Raw genomic sequence first — 25,685 nt, forward strand, 5'->3', positions numbered from 1 at the left:
GCCCCTTGGTATGCAGTAGAAGATACAGAGCCCGCGGTGAGCACTGAGGTTGCTGGTGCTGTCTACTCCAGACCCTCGTTCCACCTCGCCTCTGCACCCTACTACTGGGCGTTCTGCTCCCTGAGGAAGCCTGAGGCCACTGACCCACTCCTGGAGCCATGGTATGGTCAGCCCAGGAGGGCGGCGCTCAGGCTGGGCCAGGGAACCAGGAAGGAGAGGACAAAATTAGGTCACGTCTGGGTCTGAGGGGAGGCCACAGGGACCCTCTTGAATTGGACTTGAGGCTCTAGGGGTGGCACTGGGGTGTTGGGGAAAGCGTGCGAGGGGAAGACCTGGGTTGAACTCTGGTGTCTTCACTTGACTGCTGTGTGTGCTTGGGGAAGTTACTAAACGTCTCTGAACTTCCATTTTGGCTCCTGAAAATGGGAGTACTGTTACCTATTTTGTGCATTATTAGAAGGTCTAAGTAAGATACGATGTATAGAGGATCTCAATACAGTGCTGGGTACACAGGTCGCTTGCAGCAAATAGGAAGCTTATCCTCAGTGCTCCCTGCTTTGGTGCAGATGCCAGGAAGGCTGCTGTGGAGTCTCCCAGACTTGGCTCTTTCCGAAAGGAGAAGTCTGGTGGGAGAGGTGACCGGCAGCTCAAAGTCCTTCTTGGGCCACCAGGCGAGCTCGGGCTGCCCCTTCCCCAGTCTCCATGCTCAGTGGTGTCCACTTTCTGCTGGGTCCCTCTGAGAGGTGCCCCAGCCAGAGAGGGGACAGGAGAGCCAAAACCTGCTTTCCCTGGCTCCACGCCTGACCCCGTCACTTCCACTGAGAATGGACGTTTCCTGCGTGATCTGCCCTGTGGCCGCCAGGAGTCAAGGGAGATCACAGGGAGTCCCACGCGGAGCTGCTTGGGTTCAGACATGCCACGCATGTGGCATCTTCCCAGCGGCCCTGAGGGGTGACCCAGGCAGAGGAGCCTGGCTTGGCACCCGGACCCCAGCCTCCCACCCTACGATGGCGGGAGCGTGGCAGGGCTTCTGGGCAGCTTGCAGCCATGAGTCTGTGGCCACCCAGCTCTTTTCCTCTCACAGGTCCATGGGTACAAAGGAGTCAAGTTCCAGAACTGGGCTAGGACCTATGGCTGTTGCCCAGAGATGTACTATCAGCCCACGTCCGTGGAGGAGGTCAGAGAGGTAAGCACGCATTCAGGGCTGGAGACCAGGCCCTGGCCCGGAGAGGAGGAAGGGACTGGGGATGTGCCTGGCTAGGGCCACCGCCCCACGAACCTCCCACCCGGAACCACTGGCCAGGCAGTCCAGGCTCCCTGTTACAACTGACCGGGCCACCACTGGCTACCAGCACTGCATGCACTTCCAGCTCAGACCTCGCCTCTGGGTGTTCTCCTTATGTGTCTCGAGGTCATCCCAGACTTCATGACCCAGACTACACTTCCAGTGTTCTGACACTCCTTTGTTTTTTATTTCAACCTCTTTTATGCCTTTCTCTGCGTGAGGCACCCCCTTGCTCAAACTGGAAGCCGAGAAGTGGGGCACGTCTTTTCTTTCCCTTATTTGGCAACAGCAAGTCTTGCTCCAGAAGTTTCTGGAATCCATTCCCTTCTCTTCAGCACCGCTGCTGCTCTCCATGCCCAGTCCACCCAGTCCCTTCCTCACCCACCAGGACATGACCTGGGTGGCCTTGTTCCTGGACTCCCTGCTTAGATTCTTTCTTCCTTGGAATGTAATTTCCACATCAGTAGAAACGTTTTTTGTTCATGTAAATTGACGGGGCTACTCCCCTGCTTCAAGCCCTTGAGAGGCTCCCTATTGTTTGTGGAGTAAAACTGTAACTTGACTCCCAAGGCCATGTATCACCTGGCCTTGGTCCACCCTTTGTTCCTAAAACAAACCAAACCTTTTCCTACCTCAGGGCCATGGTATTTGCTGTTCCCACAGCCAAGAATGCTTGTCCCTTCACTCTTCACATGACTAACTCCTTTTCATCCTTTAGGTCTCAGGATAACCTTCAGCTCCTCAGTGGGTTCCAATACCACCTTCTCTGCAGCACGGCCCCAGTGTTCTCTGTCTCTGCCCCTTGCTTGTTTCCTTCACAGCATATTTATAATTGCTTGCAATTATTCTGTCTTACAGATGGGTAAACTGAGGCGAATAGAGGCTTTGTTATTTTCCTATATCAAAAGGTATCAGAGCCAGGATTCACACAGGGATTGTCTGATTCAAAGCCCCTACTTTCTCCTGCAGAAAAAGCTACACACAGGAAAAGTGATTGAGCTGGGCCCAGGAGAATGGATAAAAGCTCCAGAGGGGGCTGGGGAAGGGCACTGTGAGCAAAGGAAAGTGAGGAGCATGGCCTGGGGAGGCACTGGACAGGTCAGGGGTGGGGACAGATGTGCCTGGAGGGGAGGAGTGGGCAGAGGGCAGAAGAGGAAAGCTGGGAAAGTGGGAGCAGAGGGCCTTGAATGCCGAGGCAACTGTCATCCTTCTGAGCTGAGGGAAAAGCTGGACGTATGCTGAGATGGCTATAGGCCAAGGCCTCCTTCAGCTGTACTAGCCTACACAATTGTGAATTCCTAGCAGGCTGAGGCCACTGTGGACTGATGTCTCCCCGGAGGGCTAATAGGATCCTAAAACTAGGTTGTATGGTCAGGAGGCTTACAGAAGATGATGTTAAACAGATTTCTTTGTTGGAGAGCCTGTAGTCTTAAACGTGTCGCAGGCATCCCAGGTGGAGGAAGGAGCCAGTGAAGACAGCACTTCCCAGTCTCACTTGCTCATGGAACCCCTGTGGTACCCGTTGTCAAACCAGTGTTCCATGGACCAGATGTGAGGGTTTTGAGCTGGGACCCGAGGGTGAAAGGGAATGCATTCATTTGAGCAATACCATGCATTGATATATTTCTTTATTCAGTGATCACCAGAGACTAGTGGGCCTGGACATGGTATGGACTCAGGCAGGTACCAAGTCAAATCAAGCCACTGTCCGCCCCAGGGGTCTTCATTCCAGCTCGGGAGGCCGCCGAGCCCAAGTAGGCCAAGATGAGGCACCTGTGGCGTTCAGGTGCCCTTGAAAGGTTTTGTGCTGGGGAAGAATGCCATCAGGTGTACCCGGAAGAGCCCCCAGCCTCTGCGAGGAGAACGCACGGGGACCCCACCCTAGGCTGATTCCTCGGTTTTCCGTCCCGCCTACTTCCTGGTCCTGCACTCTGGCTCCCTTTCCTGAGTGGAGTGCACAGCGGCCTTCAGCCAGGCAGGGGCCTTGGAGGCCAGGGGTGCAAAGCCTGGACGGCCGGCCCCGCTGCGGCCCCGCCAGGTCTCAGCTGCCTGAGGGAGAAGGGCAGGAGCTGGGGCTGACTCGGGAATCCTCTTGGCAGGTGCTGGCCCTCGCCAGGCAGCAGAACAAGCGGGTGAAGGTGGTGGGCGGTGGCCACTCGCCGTCAGACATCGCCTGCACTGATGGCTTCATGATCCACATGGGCAAGATGAACCGGGTTCTCCAGGTACTCAGAGACCTCGGCTCCCCACCTCTGCTGGCCCGCAGCCTCAGTCTGCACCCCAGCCCCAGGAAACGCCTCAGCTTCTGCCATCAGGCCTGATCCCGTCCCTGCCCCGAATCCAAAGTGACACCCCACTTCCTAACTGCCCGTGATCACCCCTCCTCCTAGCCCTCCGTGGGCCGCCTCAGGCCTCTTGTCAGGTGTGCGCGCGCCTCCTTGTGGCCACAGGGAGGATGTTCACCCCGTTCCGTCAGGCCCCCCTCTGCTTTTCTGTAACTGCAAGTCAGACCCTACCAAGATGAACTCGCAGTGACAAATCCGGAAGGATGGATGCTTAGCTCGTTTTACATATGGGGAAACAAGATCTGAGAGGGTGAGCGACTTGCCTAGGGTTGCACAGCCAATCAGTAACAGAGCTGGGTACAAACTCAGGAGTCGGACACCAGCACTGTGCTGAGATACCATCTGTGCAGTTCAGCCAGCACTTGGGGAGTGCCCCACCCAGGCCTCCTGGACACCTGCCAGGGCGAAGAGGCCAGACAGGTGCCTGAGGATAGGAGAGCTCCTATTCTCCCCTGCCAGGGCCCGCTGCCCCGGGTTGTAGTTTTTGCCAAGTAACCTCCTCTCCACCCAGCCCTGCCAGCAGAGGTTCTGAATTCCTATTATTTCCTTCTTTGTTCAGGCTGACAGTCTCCACGCTGGTCAAGATGTCAGTCATGGCAGTAATTAACTCTGATTGCTAATTAGTGAGGACTGGCCCCCAACAATTGATTTTGCCCGGCTCTGTGCTCAGGGTTGGTGCAATGAGCTTGTGCTCTGGAGTCACACAGAGCACTCCTCTCAGTTCCACCCCCCTCCCAGGCTCACGTGACCTTGGGGGAGTGACTTCAAGTCCCTGAACTTGGTGCGCCTCCCTGTGAAAGAAGAGACTCTGCTCTAACCTCCCAAGGCTGCCAGGAATCTTCTAGTGCCCTCCTCGCCCATGGCAGGAACCTCCCGTCCCCTGCCAGTTCCCAGTCTTTGCCTCAGACCTTCCCCAGCTGAGAGTAAGTGGAGAATTTGGACTCCATCTAGCAACTCAAGCCCCTTGCAGGGTTAGACCCTCCCTAGTTGGCGACTCTGCACGGCTCTATGGGAATCCCACCGTCCTGGTCTGGGGGGTGTGGTGAGATCGGGAGAAAGCACAGTAGTGGCCATTAGGAGACCTGAACTCTAACCCAGTTCTGCCAGTGACCTTGAGTGAACCCGTTCTCTTCCTTGCTCCTCCTTTCCTTCCCCTGCAAGAAGAAGAGGTTCCACAGAACACAGCAGCTCCCACTTACCTACAGTTTTGCTCTCTGTGGTTTCAGTAACCCACTGTAAACTGCCATTGGAAAGCAGATGATTGGAAGGGCATAGAAGGACAGAAGGACGTATCATCAGAAGGTCAACAGTAGCCTAATCCTATGTGGGAGTTCCTATGTCCTTCACCTCATTTCTTCCCATCACATGGGCATTTTACCATCTCACATCCTTACAGGACGAGAAAGGCTGTGCACAGTATAAGATACCTTAAGAGAGACTGCAGTCCCGTAACCTTCATTACAGTATATTGTTATAATTGTCCTATTTAACTTTTAGTTATGGTTGTTATTCTCTGACCGTGCATAATTTACAAATTAAACTTTATCATAAGTGTGTGTATGTAGGGAAAAACATGGTCTATGTAAAGGTCAGTGTTATCTGCATTTTTAGGCATCCACTGGGGGTCTTGGAAAGCATACCCTGTAGATAGGGGGGATGACGGTATTCCCAGAACTCCAGCAAATCCAGAGCTCTGCCTATCCTCGCTTTGGTTGCCTGCAGCAAGCGGAGGCTTGAGCTGACTGCAGGCTGGGACAGATACGTTCTTATTCGAGGGGCAGTGGCTTCCAGGTGGGGGCTGGGTGAGAGCCTAGCTGACCCCAGCCTATGTTGGTCTCTTGCAGGTGGACATAGAGAAGAAGCAGGTGACTGTGGAGGCTGGCATCCTCCTGGCTGACCTGCACCCACAGCTGGGCAAGCATGGCCTGGCCTTGTCCAAGTAAGAGCCACTTCTCCCATTCCTGATGGGCCAATGCTGCCCTCCACCCCTTGCTTGGGGTCTCAGCTGGACGCTCAAGGATCTGGCAGGAGAGAGAGAAACACTTCCCAGGGCACACCCCCTTTCTCTGGACCCCTGTTCTTTTCTTTGTGGCGTACCTGTCTCCCATCCCCCATGAGTTCAGGGACTGTCTTGTGAGAATACAAAGAAACAGGTCAGAGATGAGCCGGGCATTAAGGAAGAGTCTTGTAAAGGGGCTGGAAAACTGTGGATTAAATTTTTCTTAAAACTTACAATAGACAATTGTAGGGACCCAGACAGAAGGGTATGCCAACTAAATGCAGAGGAACCGAAGGACCTGCTACCGGAGCCACAGGACTTTGGGGCATCTTTACCTATGGGTGTACTCATCTCCCTAGCAAATGTGTCAGTCATCACCTGGATTTAATATTGGGGGATTTCCACTGAAACAGGTGTCAGATGTAGCCAAAGTATTGAATGTCTAACTGTAGAATTTCAACCATTGGATAAAGATGACAGGTGTTTTGGATAGTGGGGTAGCAGTCCCTTTGCAGCTGGAAACTGCACTCACGGAAGCCTGTTGTTTGTTTTTAAGCATGGGTGGTCCATTTGCCTGAGCTCTCTTACCACAGGCCTGGAGGCACTGCTACATCTTTTTACTCTGGAAATCATCTATTCTGTTCCTGCTTCTCCAAACATCATGGCAACTCAAACATTTATGAGGTGTCTACTATGTGTAGGTCTTGTTCAGGCCCTTAAGAGGCAAAGATGAGTAACACCCTAGGAACTCCTGTCAAGGGACAGACCAACACCCCAAATGATAAACTTAATGCAAGACAGTGGATTCAAGTCAGAGAAGTATCTGGGGGCACTGTGGGGCTCTCAGCCTTGGCAGACAGGGGAACATATGAGGGGATAGGAATCAGGGGGCCTGTAGAACGGCCCCCTGGACTGAGTCCTAAAGGGTAACCAGGTATAAATCAGGAAAAAAGAGGAAAGAGGGGATTCAGGCAGAGAAAACAGCACAAGCAAAAGTCCTGGATGAGGAGGGGGGCACACAGGTGCCCTGAGCAGATAGTGGGACAGAATCTGTGACCAGTGATGACAGGAGGAGACATGTTTTAGTCATGATGGGCATTAACTTCTGGACTCTGAGGCTTGTTCATGGTTTGTCTCTCTTCCTCTCCGGGGACCCAATCCTCCTCAAGTGGATGCTTGCCTGGGGCCCTTCTGTAACTCAGAGGGAGTCAGGAGTCTTACCCTGTATATCGCATAGGAGCCTGGGTAGACAGCTCTAAGGATGCTTGTGGGGACTCCAGGAGTATCTGGCTGGGGGGCTGAAGAGAAGAACAGAGCTGAGTCAGAGAGGGTGGGTGCCCTGCGCTGGGTGCCTGACCGGTGAGGAATAGAAGCCTCGTTCCAGAGGAAGAAGCCGGGGTCTGAGGCTAAGTGGCTTCCCAAAGTCACATATCTGGAAAATTCTGGAATACTCCCCCATGTGGTGGACTGGAGGAGGCAGGGCAGCAGCTTGGTGTAGACCCCAGCTTCAGAAGCAGAGGGCCTGGGTACAAATGTTGCTGTTCCCTGTTAGTCAAGCTCCTTGACCCGTCTGGGCCTCAGGTGTAGAAAATGGGTCTGAAAACAGGGCGCTCAGAGATCTGGATGAGTTAACGATGGCCCATGTAACGGCTCAGTAAAATCTGTGCTCACTGACCTTCTGGCTCTGCTGGTACCTCGCTCCTCAGGTTCTGAGGTGGTCTTTCCTCTGGCCGTGTTCTCTCCAGTTTCTCGGAGGCTAGTCTAACCCTTCCTCCCTTGACCCCTCTTCCTCAGGGCCTCACTGTAATCCAGTTTACTTCTTTGAACACAGTGGTCACAGGCCCATTTCCATATTGTTTTTTAGTCTGGTAGGCTACGTGGAGAAGAGGAGACACATTGAATTCCATGAACCACCTCTTTGTGGGCACTGAGGTCCTTCTCAGGTGGTCACAATTCGACATAAGGCTGTGATGCACGTCTTTGTGCTATGCCTTTCCTCACGTTGGAGGATTTCCTGAGAGCAGGATTCCATGATCCTCTTTTAACATTCTGGTATTTTCCGGATGCCTAGGTGGCTCAGTCCGTTAAGAGTCTACCTTTGGCTCAGGTCACGATCTCAGGGTCCTGGGATTTACTCCCACATCAAGCTCTCTGCTCAGCGTGGAGTCTGCTTCTCTCTCGGCCTCTGACCCTCCCCCACTCCCCCCTGTTCCTACTCTGTCTCTCTCTCTCTCTCTCAGATAAGTAAATAGAATCTTTCTTTTAAAAAAGAAAATCCATTCTGGTATTTTCAGAAGTAAACCAACTCATGTGGACAGAGAGACAAGGCTAGAGACAAACGTGATAATGGGGGTGAGTGAGGGGAGGTTGGAGAGGCATGGGTTTCTTCGTCCTCTCCCTGTTCTGCCAGGACAGCCCCCCAGGTCTCATCGCCTCTAGAGGAAGGTCTGAGGCTGATCTTCCTAATCCCTGCCTTCACCGCAGGTGTCCTGCAGTGCCTCTGGGAGTCAGGGCCCACCTGCCTCAGAAACCCTCAGTGTGTGCGGGGAGCCTGGGTGCGTGAGGTGGTGGGCACACGGCTTCAGCCATTGAACCTGTTTCTCCCGTGGGCTGCTCTGTCGTGATGATGCTGGGTAGCACACACTGCTCCCACCCCTGTGACACCCCAGAGCCTTTAGTAAAATAAATATCGGTTTCCTTCTCCTTTAAGCTGTGGCTGGGATGTGTCAGAGGACGCTTCTAAGAAGTAGCATTTTTGAGCACGCTTTTCCCTTGACCCTGAGTTCTGGGCACATCTTTCTAATTCCTGCCCCCAGAGCCTGCCTCTAGAGGGCTCCTGCTCCCCCTCGGGACTCTGGTCCCCGGGTTCACACGCAGTGCTGTTAGTGTTCCTTCCAGGGCCCAGGACTCTGGGCTGAGAGACCTGGGCTCATCCTGGGGACCCCGAGAGGTGACCAGCTCCTCTTCCTCCTCCTCTCCTGTGGGTTCAGGGAAGCTCCTGCCTCCTCATACCTTCCTGGGTCACCTGTGTGAGCCGTTCGAACCAGGTCACTCCCTCAGGGACTCTGCGGGCCTTGACAGGCTGGGGCTAGAGGTGTTCGCAGGAGCGTTTGGGCCTTCGCTTGGTGGGGAAGATACTGTTGGCAGATGCGGCCCGTGGAAAGGGAAGGTCCACCCTGCAGAAACCCCAGAGCTGGGCAGCCAGGCCACCTCAGAGCTGGACCATGCCCCCACCAGCTTAACTGACAGGCCCCTGAGACGAGGAGGCAGAGGCTCAGAGAAGGGAAGGGCCGCCACGTCAGACAAACTAGGTCACGGTACATTTTGGGGCCAGAGCCTAGACAAGAGATGAATTTATTATTCTGCTCTGAGGGGCCTCATCCTGCAGCCCAGGGGAGAGAGAGGGTATGGTCCCAGGGAAGCCTAACCGCCAGTCCCTTGTGTTCCTTTCACTCCCTCCTGCTGAGCTCAGCCTGGGAGCTGTGTCAGATGTGACCGCAGGGGGCGTCATTGGGTCTGGAACGCACAACACTGGGATCAAACACGGCATCCTGGCCACCCAGGTGAGTCCCCCCACTTGGCTGCTCCACTGACTGCCACTGATGGCCATGGGGTGGGGGGTGGGATGAACACCTCTTCCAGGCAGCCCCAGGAAATCAGGAGCTCTGTGGGCAGTGTCAGCTCAGCTCCACGTGGGTCTCAGCCAACCCAGCTTCCTCCCTCTAGCAGGTGCCTTCCACCCACTCTCTCTCCTTTAAGCTTCATTTGTCTGCAACAGACACCAGTGATGAGACACCCCTACCTCTCAGGAATGTCCAGGCCACCCTGTGGAAAAGGGCAAGTAGGGCGAGAGCTTCCATCCCCTCTGAGCCAGACAGAGCAAGAGGTCTCCCGAGGTTAGCAAGGGAGGGGAGGGGCCAGGACTGGAGCTGGGGCCATCTGGAGTGGAGTCCAGCAGGTGTGGGCCCAGATCTGCCCCTGATCACCATTGAAAAGCATTTCTTAAATTTCAGGAGAGACCGGTCTGGGGAACTGGTTACCCACCAGACTCGGGACTCAGATCTGGGTTCAAAAGCTGCCTCCCATATACAGTAGGCATGTGCCTGTAGGCAACTTCTTTAAATTCTCCAGACCTCCGTGTTTTCTTCTGTAATTCAGAGAGAAGCCAGGAGGACCAATGTTACCTACGTGGCTAAGCCGAGGACAATGTGTGATTTCTGTGTTGGGAGCTGCTGTTAGAGGGACTTCCTGACAGGCCCAGCTGTGTGCCCCCGGGAGGCCGGCCGCTCACTGTTGGGGCCAGGAGACATCCCTGTCTCTACCTCTGGTCTCCTTGGTTTGCTCACCTGGAAAATGGGGGTGGTCACAACTGCAATGCATCCGGGGTACTTAAAAGAGCACACACAGTTAGTGCTCAATAAACGTTTGTGATGGGTTTTGCTTGTAAGACAGGGGCCTTTCTGAAGCTCCCACTCTGTGCTGTAAAATAATTTCAGGATGGCTGGGGATTGGACCACAGGGGTCACTTAAGTGATCCCTAGTCAACTACCCAGGTGTGTGGCTCTCTCCTGAGGTAAGCAGATGCCCCAGCAAGCATTGCCTGCATGTGACTTCTGGGGACTGGATCCCATGTGCTCTGGTCTCAGAGTGGCTCTGAGATCAAAGGAAAACAGCCCAAAAGCAATTTCCAAGAGATTCTTTAAAAAAAAAAAAAAATACATATTTGTTTTCTTGTATACCACATGGGAAAAAAAAAATATTTATTTTCTTGTATACCATATGGGAAACCTAGTTCACACTTGGCCTTAAAACTTTGCTTTCTCATCACCACTGTGCACAGACTCTGGCTGCTCTTGTCCTTCTCCCTTCCCTCTTTCTACCACAAAGCCCCGCAGAATCCCCAGGCAGGTAAAGGGTGTCCTGGCCTGAGCCAGGAAAGGGGAAACCAACCAAGGGCACCTGTGTTCATTGCGCTCGGCCCCTCCCACAGGCAAGAGCTGCCACAGCAAAGCATGCTGGTCTTTGTGGGACCTGATCCTCTGGCACTTGGAGCCCTCTGTGGACATTCCACGACTCTCTCCAAGCTCGGGGGGGATGTTCAGCAGAGTATGAAATAATTCTGGGTGACCACAAATCGAAATGCACAGATTTCCTATCCCCTTTTCTTAGGGAGCTCAGCTGGAAAGGAGCGGGAGAGGCCTGCTGTTTTATATTATGCCAAGGGCCGGGATCAAGGGGAGGGGGATTGACATTTCAACGTCCCCTGTACAGCAGATACTCAGCTGGATATGGCACACACTGTCTCTGAGACAGTTATTGTCCTCATTTTGCAGATGAGGAAACAGAGAGGTTGGGTAACATGCCCAAGGTCACACAGCTAGTAGAGAAGTGCCTACCTTTATCTGTGGCTGGACCCTGCCGAGGGGTTTCACTGGCCAGTTCTTACTCACAGCTCTGGATCATGAACAAAATCTGGTTTCTACAAAAATGATTCTGATGCCCTCACTCCTACAGATGGCCATTGTGCCCCATTTCTGCCAATTTCTCCCCTCTGGAATTGGTCGCTGTTAATGGGAATTAGTTCGGCTTTGTCCGTTCTCTCACCCAGAGCCCCCAGCCACCAACTACACATGTCAAAAGCAATTTCCATCTGAATTAGCAGGTAGCAGGGTGTGGAGAAGTACTTAAACCGGTGAGAAAAGAGGATTCCTCTGGAAATGGGCACCAGGGGTAAGAGCGCGGGGGCTGATGCTGCTGGACAGAGCCTCTGGTTCCCCATTGCCCTGTGGCCAGGTGGCATTGATCTTCCGGGGATAGACACCTCCCCTCCTGGCTTCCCAGGACATACAGGGCAGGGAAGGCCTCAGCTGGGGTCTAAGGGAAATGCCACCGGGGTTCTGAAGCACTGCTCTCCACGGCTAGGTGGTGGCGCTGACCCTGCTGACGGCCGATGGGACCATTCTGGAGTGCTCCGAGTCCAGCAACGCAGAGGTGTTCCAGGCGGCGCGGGTGCACCTGGGCTGCCTGGGAGTGATCCTCACTGTCACCCTGCAGTGTGTGCCCCAGTTCCACTTGCAGGAGGTCTCCTTCCCCTCCACCCTGGAAGAGGTACTGGCATCTTCCTCGCCCCTGCTCAACCTCAGAAAATAAAGGGAGGATGCTGACTGGTAGGTCATGCTCCACTGACAGCCCTGGGGGGCTCTGCAGGCCCCCTGAATAGGGGAGTGGGCTGACCTTTCTAGCTCTTCCTTGCCCCAAGGATACTGTGGTCTCATCCCTTCCTGAGCAGGTCAGTGAAGCTCAGAGGAACTGCCTGGGGTTGGCAGACATCTGGGTGAGAAGGGAGGTTGGGTGCTCTGGGAAGGCATTAACTCTCGACTGCACTGAGCTGTAGCAGGTGCCCAGGATTCCCTTTACAATGGCTTCTTCACAACCAAGCGGGTGGGCTAACTTTGCATTGGGCTGGCCACCCAAGGTAACACACAAGGAATGTGGATCCAGATGATGGAGGGTAGAAAGGATGACTTCTGACTGATAGTGATGTTTTGGGAATGAACGAAAAGCGTGTTGGCTGGCTGGCTGACTGGAGAGATGGATTGATGCATGGATGGATGGATGGATGGATGGATGGATGGATGGATGGATAATTGGTTTCATGAATACACAGATGCACGGATGGGCACGTGGATGGATGGGTAGCATGCAGCAGCCCTGAAATGCCTGGTAATCACTAAGTCTATGGGAGTCAAATCTATGGTTCAAGGTCCTTGGTCTTCGAGTGCCTCCATGGTCACCTTATCATTCAATATGAGTAGACCCCTCTGCACAGTTGAAATAGTGAATGATGTAAGCATTACTGACCCAACATGGTAGAGTGGGATTGGCTATCCAGTTGACTGGCCTTGAATGCTGGCTCTGCCACTTCTAAGCTGTGACCTTGAGCCTGTCATTTAAACTTATTAAGCCCTAGTTTCCTCATCTAAAAAGAAAGTTAGAGATACTGACCTTGAAGTTGAATCTGAGGATTATATCAGGTAACACACATAAATTATCTAATTCAGTATTAAAATATGTCCCCAGTGGCACCTAGTCAGTGATAAAAGAAGAATACAGTTACTTAGAACCAGGTCTAAAATCCTTACCTCAGAATTTTTAATGCATGAAGCCAGTGGGCAAAGCCCTACATTTTGAAGGCCCCCTTACTCAGAGGTATGGTGTTTGGTGGAAATAGATTCCCAGATCTCCCAGTTGGTGGTAAGAAAGGAATTGCACAGCTATGATGGGAGTCGGCGTTGATCCCTGCAGTACCAGTACTGAGTTTGATTGGCAAATAATTGGCAAACAACTGTCTGAGCCTTGGCCCAAGAAAGTAGGACTATTTTGGGACAAGGACATTTCATGGAAATGTCCCAGACTCGGAGTCCTTTGATGCCACCTATGCCTGGCTCAGCCAGCTACAATCTTCCCCACCAGTGCTAGAGGGCAAGTCTAGACCCCTGTTCACCCCAAGTGGGGTTCAGAAAGCATCTTACATTCTGTTCAGTGCCAGGCGTGTTGACTGAGGCCTCCTGTGGGGTCAGCATTCGAAACTCCAGGGTAATTCCTGAGACCACAGAATAACATTCCAACCACCTGCTGCAAGGATTGATTTTCCCTTTAGCCCTCGTGCCTCTAGAATTCTCAGGCTTTCCCTTCTCTACTTCTTAGGGGGGGTGACCCCTCCATGCTGGTCATGGGACAAGATGTGGCAGGGACTGAGATACAACCCATGCCTTCCTCTCAGGCTTCAGCTGGGAAACCTGGGTATCCCCTTCTTCTCCTCAACAAACCAACAGACTAAGCAGCCTGCTCTGGGACTTGACACTGGAGACAGTAGCCAGTGCAGATGGCCCAGCCAGGAGCCAAGGAAGTAGTTCATAACAACCGCCAAGTCCCAAGGGAGCCTGGCAGAGAGAGCTCTGACCAGAGTCAGAGCTGGGAGGGGGATGTGGGAGAGAAGGAGATAGAGTGGGCATAGACTGGAGAGGTACTCAAGGGGCTGAAATACAGAGCCAAGCCCACTTTTTTAGGGCACAAGTTCAAGAGATACTTAAGATGAGGACCCAGTAGGACTTGGCAGCTGAGTGTGGAGTTGAGGGAGTCAGAAGCGGGAGGCAGAAAGAGCACTCCCATGGAGGTGAAGAATCCAGGAGGCACAGCAGGTATGCGGAGCAAGATGATGAGTTTAGCCTGGGAACTCGGGTTTGAGGTTCCTCACGTGGAGGTATTGAAAGGCAGCTGGTACTGGAACTCGGGCAGGAGGCACAGGCTGGAGGTAGAGATTGAGGGGTTGTGTTAGTCTGCTGGGGCTGTGGTAACAAATAGCATGGACTGGACCAAGATGTCTACAGGGTTGGTTCCTTGGAGCACTCTTCCCTTGGCTTATAGACGGCTGTCTTCTTGCATGTCCTCACGTGGTCTCCTGTCTGTGTGTATCTGTGTCCTACTCTCTTCTTACAAGGGTGTTAGTTATGTTGGACTGGAACCCACCCAAAGACCTCATTTAACCTTAATTGCTTCTTTAAAGTCCCTGTCTCCAAATACAGTCCTATTACGAGGTCCTGGGGGTTGGGATTTTGATATATGAATGTGGAATGGATACAGTTCAGGCCAAAGTAGGGGTCGTCCACCCTCCAGGTGGTCACAGGATAGGCAAGATCACCCAGAGAGGGTGGGTTTGGGTGTGAAGCGAGTGGATTAGAAGATGGGGAGGGTGTCAAGAAGGAGGCCGAGGAGAATGGGTGATAGAGGAATGAAGCCAATGAGGAGAGCTTGGCCACAAGGGCAAGGGATGCCAGGAGTCCGGGACGGAGCTGGCAACGGGGTCCAGTTCCATGAGGAATTGGAGTGTTAACCGGTGTGGTCATGAGGAGGTTGTAGCTGACCTTGGCGAGATGGTTCCAGTGGAGCACAGGGCAGGTTAAGGGATGGAAGTACAGCACAGACCACTTCCAGGCGGGAAGGGGCTGTCATGTGCTTGATAGTTGAATCTATTTTCCTGCCTCTCACATAGGTCACCACTTGTTACTTTAAGCTGAAGGTTTTGACCTGGAGATTTTTAAAAAATGGCTGCTTTTTGTCAGTAGGACCAGCCCCCAGGTTCCTGCTAAGATGTTACAGCTGAGTGGATGGACGGTCTCCTGGTACCTGGTCTGTTCTCTTTCTGCTCTTCCCCTGGCCCAGCTGAGATCGACTAATAGTAATTATAGCCAAGTCTTGATTCTAGGGGAGCCTGAGCTCAGGCCTCTACTCTACCCCAGCACACTCACACATGTGTGTGCATGCACACACACACACACACACACACATGGGCTGGCCTCTGTGTCTATCCAGAGCTCAAGGATTTTTTTTGCCTCCAATTTACCTCAACATGGAGAATTCTAACTTAGACATGACATCCTCGAAAATTCTAAGTGACTCTAGGCAATGGGCTATGTTCTCATAGCTTCCAACTTCTTTAGTTTTCTTTAAAAATATTTTATTTATTTATTTGACAGAGAGAGAGAGCACAAACAGGGGGAGTGGCAGGCAGAGGAAGAGGGAGAAGTAGGCTCCCTGCTGAGCAGAGAGCCTGATGTGGAGCTCGAACCCATGACCCAAGCCGAAGGCAGACGCTTAGAACTGACCGAGCCACCCAGGCGCCCCCTGACTTCTTTGATTTTGAAAGGTTGTGATGACACATGAGAAATAGCAGTAGAGAGCTGCTCTCCTAAAAGACAAAGTAGCCCCCCCACACACACACACAATCACATACCAATAAACACTCAACAGGATGTAATGAAAGGTCTCTGGGGAGGGAGGCAGAGCCCCCCAAGTCTGGCCCTGATTGAGCAAATCCCTCACATTTGGGCTCCCCAGTTTCTTTACCTTTTAAAAGCAGGGTCAGAGCAGATGGCCCCTAAGAGCTTTCTCAGCTCCAACATTCTGTTGGAGCAGCACTTGGATTCGAAGCTGTCCCCCCACCTGCTCGCCACACCCTGGAGTCACCCAAGAGTCACCTCTGGCATTAATGTTTCTCTCCTTTGGAGCATCTGGTGAAGTGCCTGGGCCCTGCCCCTGAGGAGAGGCATGAGCCCATTAAGGAACATCCCCCCATGGCTCCCACATAGACCCCAGTTCACCCCAAGGGGGCTCATGGAGTAGGAGTCTGTGAGACAGCAAGCACTCTGTGGATCACCCCCTTTCTGTGAGTGGGTGACTGCTGCTCTCCCCCACCACTGATGCAGAGGCGGCCTTCCTCCCTGAGAAACCCATCATCAGCTTCCGTGGAACCCGCCCACAGCCCTCCCCACGCTTGCACAGGCAGAAACAAGGACTGCCGCAGAAGGTCAGCAGCATCTGCAGCCCTGTGATTTATTCCAAGGCGGCTGTGCAATAGATGGCCCCATATTTAATTTGCTTTTGCTCTCTCCACTCAAATCAGCCTTTAAAGGGCCCCTCCGAGAGGCTTTGAATGCTTAGGAAAAGGAGCTAAGTGGATATGGAAAGCCACACAACACAGACCTTGCTCCCCTCAAAGGAAACAAACCCATGGAAGCAGAGGAAAGGATCAGAAAATGGTCATTAGAACAGCTTCTTCCCCTTGCTCAGCCTGGGATGTTTTCCCTTTCATCTAAAAGGAAAACTAACCTCGTGAACTTAACCTTCACGAGGCCTGAGTTTTTGAGAACCAAGAGGAAGACAGGGCAGCCTCCTGTTCTGGCATTGGTAGCTACTCCTTGTTTTTGGCCATTTAGGTTGCCAGGAAACTCCCACCTCCATGGGGGTGGCAAGCTGCTGCTCTGTGTTGGCAGGTCCACAATGTGCGCAGCTCCGCAGCGCATGTCCTGTCTGACCATGGGCTTGTCCCTGATGGCCAAGCCAGGTTGACTGGTCCTGGGCTACAGGAGGAGCATTTGAGCAGTAGGAGAACCAGAAACCAGGACGAAGGAGAATGACAGTCGCTTCTTGCACATACAGTTAAGTTCGAACACTAGCTGCTCCGCCACTTTTCCTTCCCTTATTATGTCTTTCCTTCCCTTTTCTCCTCTTTCCTGCCTTCCATCCAGCACGTGTCTATAAAATACCTACCGTGGGTCTTCTAGTCTTGAACTTTGGAAGAGCCCAAGTAGACCCATCATGAGGGGTGCGGTGAAGAGCTTGGAAATATCTCTCCAAGTCAGACTACCAGGTTTGAAGCCCCGTGTCTTTGCTGACACTGTGTGAGTCTGGAGGAGTCTCTAATAAGAGCTCCACTGTCCCTGTGAGATGTTGTCAGGACTCAAGGAAACACAACAGGTGAACCCTCTGCCCTTTTCTTTAGAGCCTCAGAGAGAGGAACCCCCAGTGCCTCCTCGCTCTGACTTTACTCACAAAATATTACCTAGAAACATCTGCTGTGTGTGGATCCTCCAAATCCAAGTCAAAGCTCTACTTTCCAGGCTAGGGGTGCTGGTCATCCGTTTTGCTCCTGGACATTGTCACCACTTCTTGAAATGTTCCCCCTTCCCTTTGGCTGCTTGGTGACTTGTTTCTGGAGGGCAGGGATTTATCTGAGGTTTCTTACTCCCCAGCACCCACAAAACACAAGGCAGTGCTCAATGCAAGGTAATTCAAGGTCAGTTGATCAGCAGTTTATTAAAAATCCATCCTTCCTGGGATTTTCCTCATCTGCTCCCATCTTCAGAAGGCATGAAGATCTTAGAAATTGTTGTCAACCTTTTTGCCCTTTATGCCACCCAAAGCATAGTGAGATGTGATGATGACAGCTGGCTGCCTTGTCACCGCTCCTGTAGGGCCCCAGGAAGCAGGATTGGTTTTAGTGTGTCACCAACCTGTCCAGATGCCAACCACTTTGCTGAGGCTGAGTAACCCCCAACCCCAACACACACCCGTCAACTTGGAGCCCTCTGCTCTCAAGCCTGATAGCCAGTTCTCAAAAGCCAGCTCAGCAGTGCTACAACATCAAAATCTGGGGGGAAAGAATCTGCTAGAACCCTTCATGCCTGTAATGTGCCAAGGGAGAGATTCCTCTGGGACCCAAATTGTTGTGGTAGTGCTCCCAGGAGACCCAAGTCAGATCAAGGAGGTCCATGATCCTAGGGACCATCTTCCTCCAGATAGGATGGTTTGTGGGTCCTGAAGGAGAGACTTTAATTTATAGTGTGTGTGTGTTTGGCAGGGCAGAGGTGTCACTGTTTCACCACCGTTCAGCAGCGTCTTGGTGCTCAGTTGGGGGCCACAGAGAGTCTAGAGCTTCATTATGCATGGTTCATGCCTCTAGAGGCTTACAGTTGTGTGTTGTGGGAATATATGCCTTGTTTCTTTTATGCAAGGAGGAAATCAAATGGCTGGTGTCAGGAGAGAGGCACAAAATGGAATGAGGGCCTGAGTCTCATCACTCCCATCTGTGTAGGAAGCTGAATTCCGGCACCAGAGCTGAGAAGGGCATCATTATTACATTTACAGTTGGGGTTCTGGGCAATAGAGGGGGGTGGCCTGGGATGCCAACGAGGAGGAGACGGGGTGGTTTTCTTCTTCCCAGTGTCCCAGCCCCATCCTCCAGGCCAAGCCAACAGGCTGTGTTCCTGGCTCTCCCAGGGGAAAAATTAGCTCTGCGCAGAGGCTCCCCACATGTGAATCCTGTGGGCCATGGGTTCCTCACCCTATCAGGATGGAAGTGATAGAGACAGGGACTTTGGAATTTCATCCCGAACTTTTCCTGGGCCTTCAGCACAGCAGGAAAGTCCTTCCTCTTCTAATAAGGAGTGATAGGGTACTCCAGCATTTTCTGTGCAAGGCATTGTGCCAGCAGCTCTAAGGCAAGGGGTTGAGAAGGCACAGCCTGCAGGCAAAATCTGTCTCACTGCCTGCTTTTGTAAATAAACTTTTATTGGCACACAACCACACCCATTGTCAATGTATTGTCTGTAATGGCTTTCACACTACCACAGCAGAGTTCAGTATTGCAACAGAGACCATTTGGCCCCCAAAGCCTGAAATATGTCCTGTCTGGTTTCTTTACAAAAATTGTACTTATCTGTGCTCTAGCAGGGGGAGTCAAAGCTGGGTAAAACAGTCCCTGACCTGGAAGAGAATGCTGCCCAATTTCAGAGAGAGAGGGATGCTTCAGTAACGACAATCTAGTTCTGAGATGAATGCAGTGTATGTAGAAGCCACTTAGAATAGGAGGAGATGGCTTTATGAGGAGCATTTGAATTACACACATCTCCATTCAGATAATGTCACTTTTCAGGGCTCAATGGCCATGTGGGGCCAGTGGCTATTGTATCAGACAGTGTTTGTGGATGGAGGTCATGGCTGCTGAACTAAGTTGTGTGGGCTTTATTCTATAGGATAGAGAGCTGCTGGGGATTTCTGAGCTGTGCTTTGTTTGTTCTCTGTAAATGTTGTCTGGGGAGATGAGAAAGGGGGGCTAGTATGAGGCCGTGCAAGAGTATGGGTGACGGGGGTGCCTGGGTGGCTCAGTGGGTTAAGCCTCTGCCTTCGGCTCAGGTCATGATCTCAGGGTCCTGGGATGGAGCCCTGCATCAGGCGCTCTGCTCAGCAGGGAGCCTGCTTCCCCCTCTCTCTCTGCCTGCCTCTCTGCCTACTTGTGATCTCTCACTCTGTCAAAAAAAATAAAATCTTAAAAAAAAAAAAAAGAATATGGGTGACAGCTAAAAAGGGCGTGGACTACATCACAGCAGCAGCAGTGGGTCACAAGAGAAGGCTAGGGAGACATTTGCAGAAATACAACAAGGGACCAACAGACTGGAGCCAGGGTGGGGTGGGGGAGGGTTAGGATGACAGCCACATCACTTGAATGTAGCAATCGTCCAACCCATCCTTGTATTCCTGGCTGTACCACGCACTGGCTAGCAAATCAGGGGGCCTCCCTGACAGTCGTAACAAAGAGTCAGAATTCTTAAGCTCCACTGCTCTCAGACACTCCATCCAAACTCAAGTTCGAGATGGGTTCATCTCAGTGCTTCGTCTTGACTTCACCTTCCTTCCTGATTGGATGTGGCCATCCTTCCTCAAGCTCACTAACCTCTTTAGGCACTGGATTGACCCATGATTGGATCCAGTCATTTGTCTATGTTGAGTACCAAATTCTCCACAATGTGTTTGGGCAGTAAGCTTTTTTTTTTTTCCTGTTTTTCCTGACACTCTGTCCTCCCTCCCTTACATGTTGAGTTTACAGCTTATAAGGTATTTTTATTTTTTTTTAAAGATTTTATGTATTTATTTGTCAGAGAGAAAGAGAGGGAACAAGAGAGCAAGCACAAACAGGGAGAACAGCAGGAAGAGGAAGAAGCAGGCTCCGTGCTGAGCAGGGAGCCTGATGTGGAACTCGATCTCAGGACCCTGGAATTATGACCTGAGCCGAAGGAAGACATTTAACAACTGAGCCACCCACCCAGGCGTCCCTATAAAATACTTTTAAATTCATGATCGCCCCTGATCCTCACAACAGCCCTAGAAAGAAGGAAGGAAAGATATTACTATCGTCATTCTATAGATGGAGAGATGCTACCCAGGGCACTCAAGAGGGCTTTCTGGAAGTCCCAGCTAGGGACTTTTGGGGGATTCGCACTGGTATATTGATGTGTGTGTGTGCTAGCATTGACCAGATCCAGAACCAGACTGTTCCTTGGGCACCTCCCACAGGGCAGTCACTGAACTTAGGAGCTTTGATGTAGATTATGTCATTTCATTGCACAAATGCTCACGTGTTATGGATAGGAAAGCCAAAGCTCAGGGTACACGGCTCCTCCAAGGTTTACAGCCGGTAAGCTGAAGACCAGGGCTCAAATCAGAACTTCTTCCAAGACCATTGGTGCCTTTCCTCAACCTCCCAGCTCCCTGTCAACCTCCAGTCTGGCTACCCCAGTCTCAGAAATTGTCCTATATCTACTTGTTGGGTTTTAGGGAGACATTATTTGCTCTGTGATATCATCTCCAGGAGTGCAATGATGAGTCATATTAGAGCAAGATTCTTCTGTTCGTCAGGCATTATGGGGATAAAGGATGAGGATGACAAGGATGATGATGATGGCAGTGGTGACAGTGTGAGGGTAGCGACAGCAGCAGCTTATACCTGTCCAGCGCTTACCATGTCTGTGACACCACGGTAAGCACTCTCTAGGTGTTCATACCAGTCCTGCCATGGGTACTGTGATTAGTCCCATTTTATAGATGAAGAGCCTGAGGCACAGGGATGTTACATGCCTTGCCCAAAGTCACATAGCTAAGAACTGTTCCAGCCAAGACAAATCATTTCTTTCCTCTGAGCTACTTGGGGAAGTCAACATGCAAAAAGGACGATCTTTATGTCCAGCATATCCCAAGGCACATTCCATGTCATTTGGCATTGTTAGGAGAATTGTAAGTATTTTCCTTGGTGGGGAGAATCTGATGCACCCCCAGGCCCTGACTCCCGGTACTTCCCCCACCATCATCCTGTAACCAACACAGTCTTCCCTTTCTCCTTCTGTGGGGGTCAGGTTCTTAACAACTTGGACAGCCACCTCAAGAAATCCGAATACTTTCGCTTCCTCTGGTTCCCGCACAGCGAGAATGTCAGCGTCATCTACCAGGACCACACCAACAAGGTAGCAACAGCATCATCCCATCCTTACACAGAGCCTGCAGTCCCCAGGGTGGCTGACATTTGTCTTTGTCTCGATGATCAGTGAGGTGTGAGAGGGAAAGCAAGAGTGAGCATCGCTGAATGTGAGGACAGAAGCAGGGTGGAAGGAGGAAGGAGAGTTGGCCAGTAAGGATCCAAGGTGACCACAGGTAGGGATGTGTGGGAGTGAGGTCAAGGCACAGCCTAGATGTGGGAGAGGGGAGCAGAAGTATTGGCAGGACAGGCTAGGATAACATAGGGTATACCTGGACAAACCATCTAATACACCCCCTCCTTCCCTCCAACACCCCCATCTTTGCCACCCCCAACTGGACAGGTGAAGGAATCAGTGGTTTTGTCTCTCCCCCATGTCCTTAGCAAATGGGCTGCTGCTCAGCAGAACATGAAGCCATCCCTTAGGATGAATGTTCAGGGGACAAGTCAAACAAAAGCAGTGACACTCATTGTGTGTTAGGGGCTGGCATGGGGCTCATAAAGGATGATCACTGGATACCTGCCTCATGGGCTCGGAAGAGGAGGGACCAATGCACATCTTTGTCTTGTGCAGAATAAATACATACAGAAATACATGAATACACATGACATGAAAGGGGCTTGAGATTTGGCTGCGTCACCAAGAAGTGAGGCTTTCAGTTGTACTGGTATAGGTAGGTAGGTCGGTCACCCCCAAACATACACAGGCAGCTACTCCTGGGACACATATCTCTCTAAGGGGACACTGTGATGCATAGGTCAGAAAGCAGCCACTGAATTCTACAGAAACCAGTATTACACCGTATGTTAAGTAACTAAAGTTTAAGGATATGTATACGTATACGTATATGTAGGAAAGCAGCTGAGATCTGCCCCTGTACTGATCACAGAATCTTCTTCCCAGCCCCCCTCCTCCTGCGCCAACTGGTTTTGGGACTACGCCATTGGATTCTATTTACTGGAGTTCCTGCTCTGGCTCAGGTAGGAATGCAAGGGTACCTTTTCCCGGCGTATGCTGTATGCTGTTGAGGATGTGGTCCATCAGAACAACACACTGGCCTTTATGCATGTAGATTGGGTGTGTTCCCTGGGTCTAGAGCAGTGATTTTCAACCATGCCTGTACATTCAAATTACCTGGGGAGCTTTTCAAAAAATACCAATGTCTGGATGATGTAAATCTTCTCTCGTCCTGTTTTCTAACTCCTTCCCAGCCTAAAATCTGTGCTAATGGGGTGCCTGGGTGGCTACGTCATTAGACATCTGCCTTCGGCTTGGGTCATGATCCCAGGGTCCTGGGTTTGAGCCGCACATTGGGCTCCCTGCTTGGTAGGAAGCCTTCTTCTCCCTCTCCCGTTCCCCCTGCTTGTGTTCCCTCTCTCACTGTGTCTGTCTTTGTCAAATAAATAAATCTTTAAAAAAATAATAAACTAAAATAAAATAAAATAAAATAAAAGCTGTGCTCATGTTCAGGGCCCATGCTATGCCTGTTCATGGCAGACACGGAACGCTGAGTGATGGGGAAGGTTTTAAGGGGACTTCAATGGTAACTGTATTCAGCTAAGACATGGGATGGCATCATATAATTTTTTTTAAAGATTTTATTTATTTATTTGACAGAGAGAAATTACAAGTACACTGAGAGGCAGGCAGAGAGAGAGAGAGAGAGAGAAGGAAGCAGGCTCCCCGCCGAGCAGAGAGCCCGATGCGGGACTCGATCCCAGGACCCTGAGATCATGACCTGAGCCGAAGGCAGCGGCTTAACCCACTGAGCCACCCAGGCGCCCAGCATCATATAATTTTTTAAAAATATTTTATACATGCAAAATAATACAGAAAACAAAAGTATAAAGAATCATGTAATAAGCACCCACGGGTTTACCAGCAGCTTAAGAAATGAAACAAGACACGTACAATTGGCATGGTCTTCGTGAAGTCCCAGATCACAGCCTCCAAGGGGTTCCTAAAAAGTAACTACCACCCAGAACTTTATGCTTATCATTCCCTTGCTTTTGTTTAAGCTTTAGTTTTATGAATCCCGAAATAATAAATTTGTAATTCAGCTTCCGTAGTGAGAATGACCCATGTTGATAGAGATAGCTGGAATTACTCATTTTTCACTGGAGGCATTTACCATGTTGTGTTTATCCATACTTGAGTATTTGGGTTGTTTCTAGAATTTTTTTTTTTTCCCCGTTACCAACAACATTGCTATGAGCATTCTCAACCGTTGCTCCTGGTGCTTTTTTATTTTTGTCTTGAGTAGACTTTGTCATGAGTGAAATTCCTGGGCCATTGAGCCCGAGTAGCTTCAGCCTGGTGCATCCAATTGTCCTCCTCAAGTTTCCCCGCTGAGCCCTGTCCCATTCTTTGCTCCGCAAGCCGCTCAGAGTTGGAATTGTCAGGCTTTTACACTTTCAGGTGATGTGTATTAAATAGTAGCTTACTGTGGTTCTTAGTCCTTATTTCCATGCTTACTAGGAAGAGTGCCCAGTTTTCCATTTTTTTTCTTACTGTTCCATAGGATTTTATTGGTCTATCTTGAACACTCAGCTTTTGTGTTGCAACATCTCCCTGTTTGTGTCATCTTTCACTTTTATGGCTTTTTTTTTTTTTTAACATGTAGATGTACTTAATGTTAATTGAGTAAAATTTGGCCATCTCTTCTTTCACCTTGGGGACTTCTGTGTCTTGTTAAGAAATCTTTCCCTACCAAAAGGGCAGAGAAACCCCCCATGGTGGCACCCATGACAGGACATGCAGAACTAGCTGGAGTTCTTGCCGCATCCTGGATGTGGCTGAGACCTTTGGCTCTGTAGGTCTGCATCCGGGGATCTGGGGAAGGGTTGGTCTTCCCCGGGGTATGGAGCTGCAGGTGGCACCTGAGGGGACACACGCTGGGGTGACTAACTGCCTGGAAAGTGTTAGGAGAGTGAAATGGAAGCAGGATACACTGCGTCTGCACAGGGAAGGTAAGGGAGCTGTGAGGAAGCCCGCATGGGAGCCGCCGCTCCAGCACAATATGGATGGGAATGAGTGGAAACGCCGACTCAGGCTTTCTCTCCACCTTCCATCACAGCCTCTCGGCAGCTTTATGTGTGTGTGTCTGGGGAGCCCAAACCCAGGGAGCACTCAAATAAATTGGGCTCTGAATCACTGCTACCACTTCCTGGCCCGAGTGGATGCTCTGTGAGAGCTCGGCAGACTCTGAGTTTAGTCCACATGGCTCTGGTTTGGCTGCTTTGGGAAACTGCGTCCATCCCGCTCACCCCGGCCGCTCTCTGGTGCTCACTAAGCTGTGGCCTGAAGGTGTGGGAACAATAAAGGAATAACAGCTGGTTCTTGGTGGTTTAATGGCTGCCTCACAGCCAAACTCACCGTGTCCTGGCAAGGGCAGGGACTCTTGTCTTTCCCATTGCACTCAGACCCCAGTGCCCCCAAACAGTGCCTGGCACCTGGGGGAAGGCTCCTAGATATCTGTGTAAGAAATGCCAAATAAAGGGGCACCTGGGTGGCTCAGTTGGTTGGGCGACTGCCTTCAGCTCAGGTCATGATCTCAGAGTCCTGGGATTGAGCCCTGCGTCGGGCTCCCCCTGCCTGCTGCTTCCCCTGCTTGTGCTCTGTCTCTTTCTCTCTCTCTCTGTCAAATGGATAAATAAAGGCTTAAAAAAAATTGCCAACTGAAAAGCCTGGTGCCTGTCTTTGAAGAGTTCAGTGGGGTTCCACTGTAGGAGTGAGGCTGGTGGCCAGAGGTGACCAGGACAGAAAGGCAGGCTCTTGGGAACAGGTCCCTGGAGGGTGAGCCAGGGCCAAGGCCAAGCTCAGCAACTCTGGTTAGAATAGGCCCACGCCCAGGAGCCAGTGGGAGCCCCACCATAGCCCCTGGCCTTGGAGACAACAGAGAGCATCTGCCTTGAAGCTGCCGACACCCTTCCCCAACCCTACCCCTGCAACAGGTACCTGGGGACCCTTTCTGAATACCAAGAAACTCGGCAGCTTGGGCCCTTGAGGGGAGCATGACCTGTGGATTCAAGTGGACTTGGACTCTGGTCCTCATTCCTTCATTTTCCTGCCGTGTGACTCTGGGTAAATCGCTCAGCCTCTCTGAGCTGTGGTTTACCCGTATATAAAGTAGAGCCGCTAGCAATAGTTGGGTTGTTTGGAGGATTCAACATGGGGTCTTCATGAAAGGTGTTCAGTAGAGCTTACTCCCTTCTCACAGTGGTTTCTGGTGCCCCACCTAAGTGAATCCACTGTTTATCTGTAACAGCCATGAGGTGCTCTGAGCAGCTGAGATGGATTTTTGACAGGAAATGAGATGGCAAGGATTCCACAAAGGACAGGAGTGTGGTAAGGGTGCTTCTAAGCAGAGGGTACCCACAGGCAGGGAGAAGCTAGGCAAGCCTTGTTAC

General features: G+C 51.4%; 1 protein-coding gene across 1 annotated transcript in view; it reads left to right on the forward strand.

Moving 5' to 3' along the window:
• Positions 1 to 25,685, forward strand: part of LOC309862689 (L-gulonolactone oxidase) — a 31,504-nt gene continuing 5,819 nt past the window's right edge. The window contains exons 1-8 of the mRNA XM_082726835.1: positions 1 to 161; positions 1,085 to 1,186; positions 3,385 to 3,510; positions 5,475 to 5,569; positions 9,102 to 9,192; positions 11,552 to 11,737; positions 21,157 to 21,264; positions 22,180 to 22,256. Of these exons, the coding sequence (XP_082582961.1) occupies positions 159 to 161; positions 1,085 to 1,186; positions 3,385 to 3,510; positions 5,475 to 5,569; positions 9,102 to 9,192; positions 11,552 to 11,737; positions 21,157 to 21,264; positions 22,180 to 22,256 (788 nt within the window). The 5' untranslated portion in view covers positions 1 to 158. The remainder of the gene's footprint in view (positions 162 to 1,084; positions 1,187 to 3,384; positions 3,511 to 5,474; positions 5,570 to 9,101; positions 9,193 to 11,551; positions 11,738 to 21,156; positions 21,265 to 22,179; positions 22,257 to 25,685) is intronic.

Source organism: Mustela nivalis, assembly GCF_964662115.1.
Source record: "Mustela nivalis genome assembly, chromosome: 4".
In the NCBI taxonomy this organism is placed as follows: Eukaryota; Metazoa; Chordata; class Mammalia; order Carnivora; family Mustelidae; genus Mustela; species Mustela nivalis.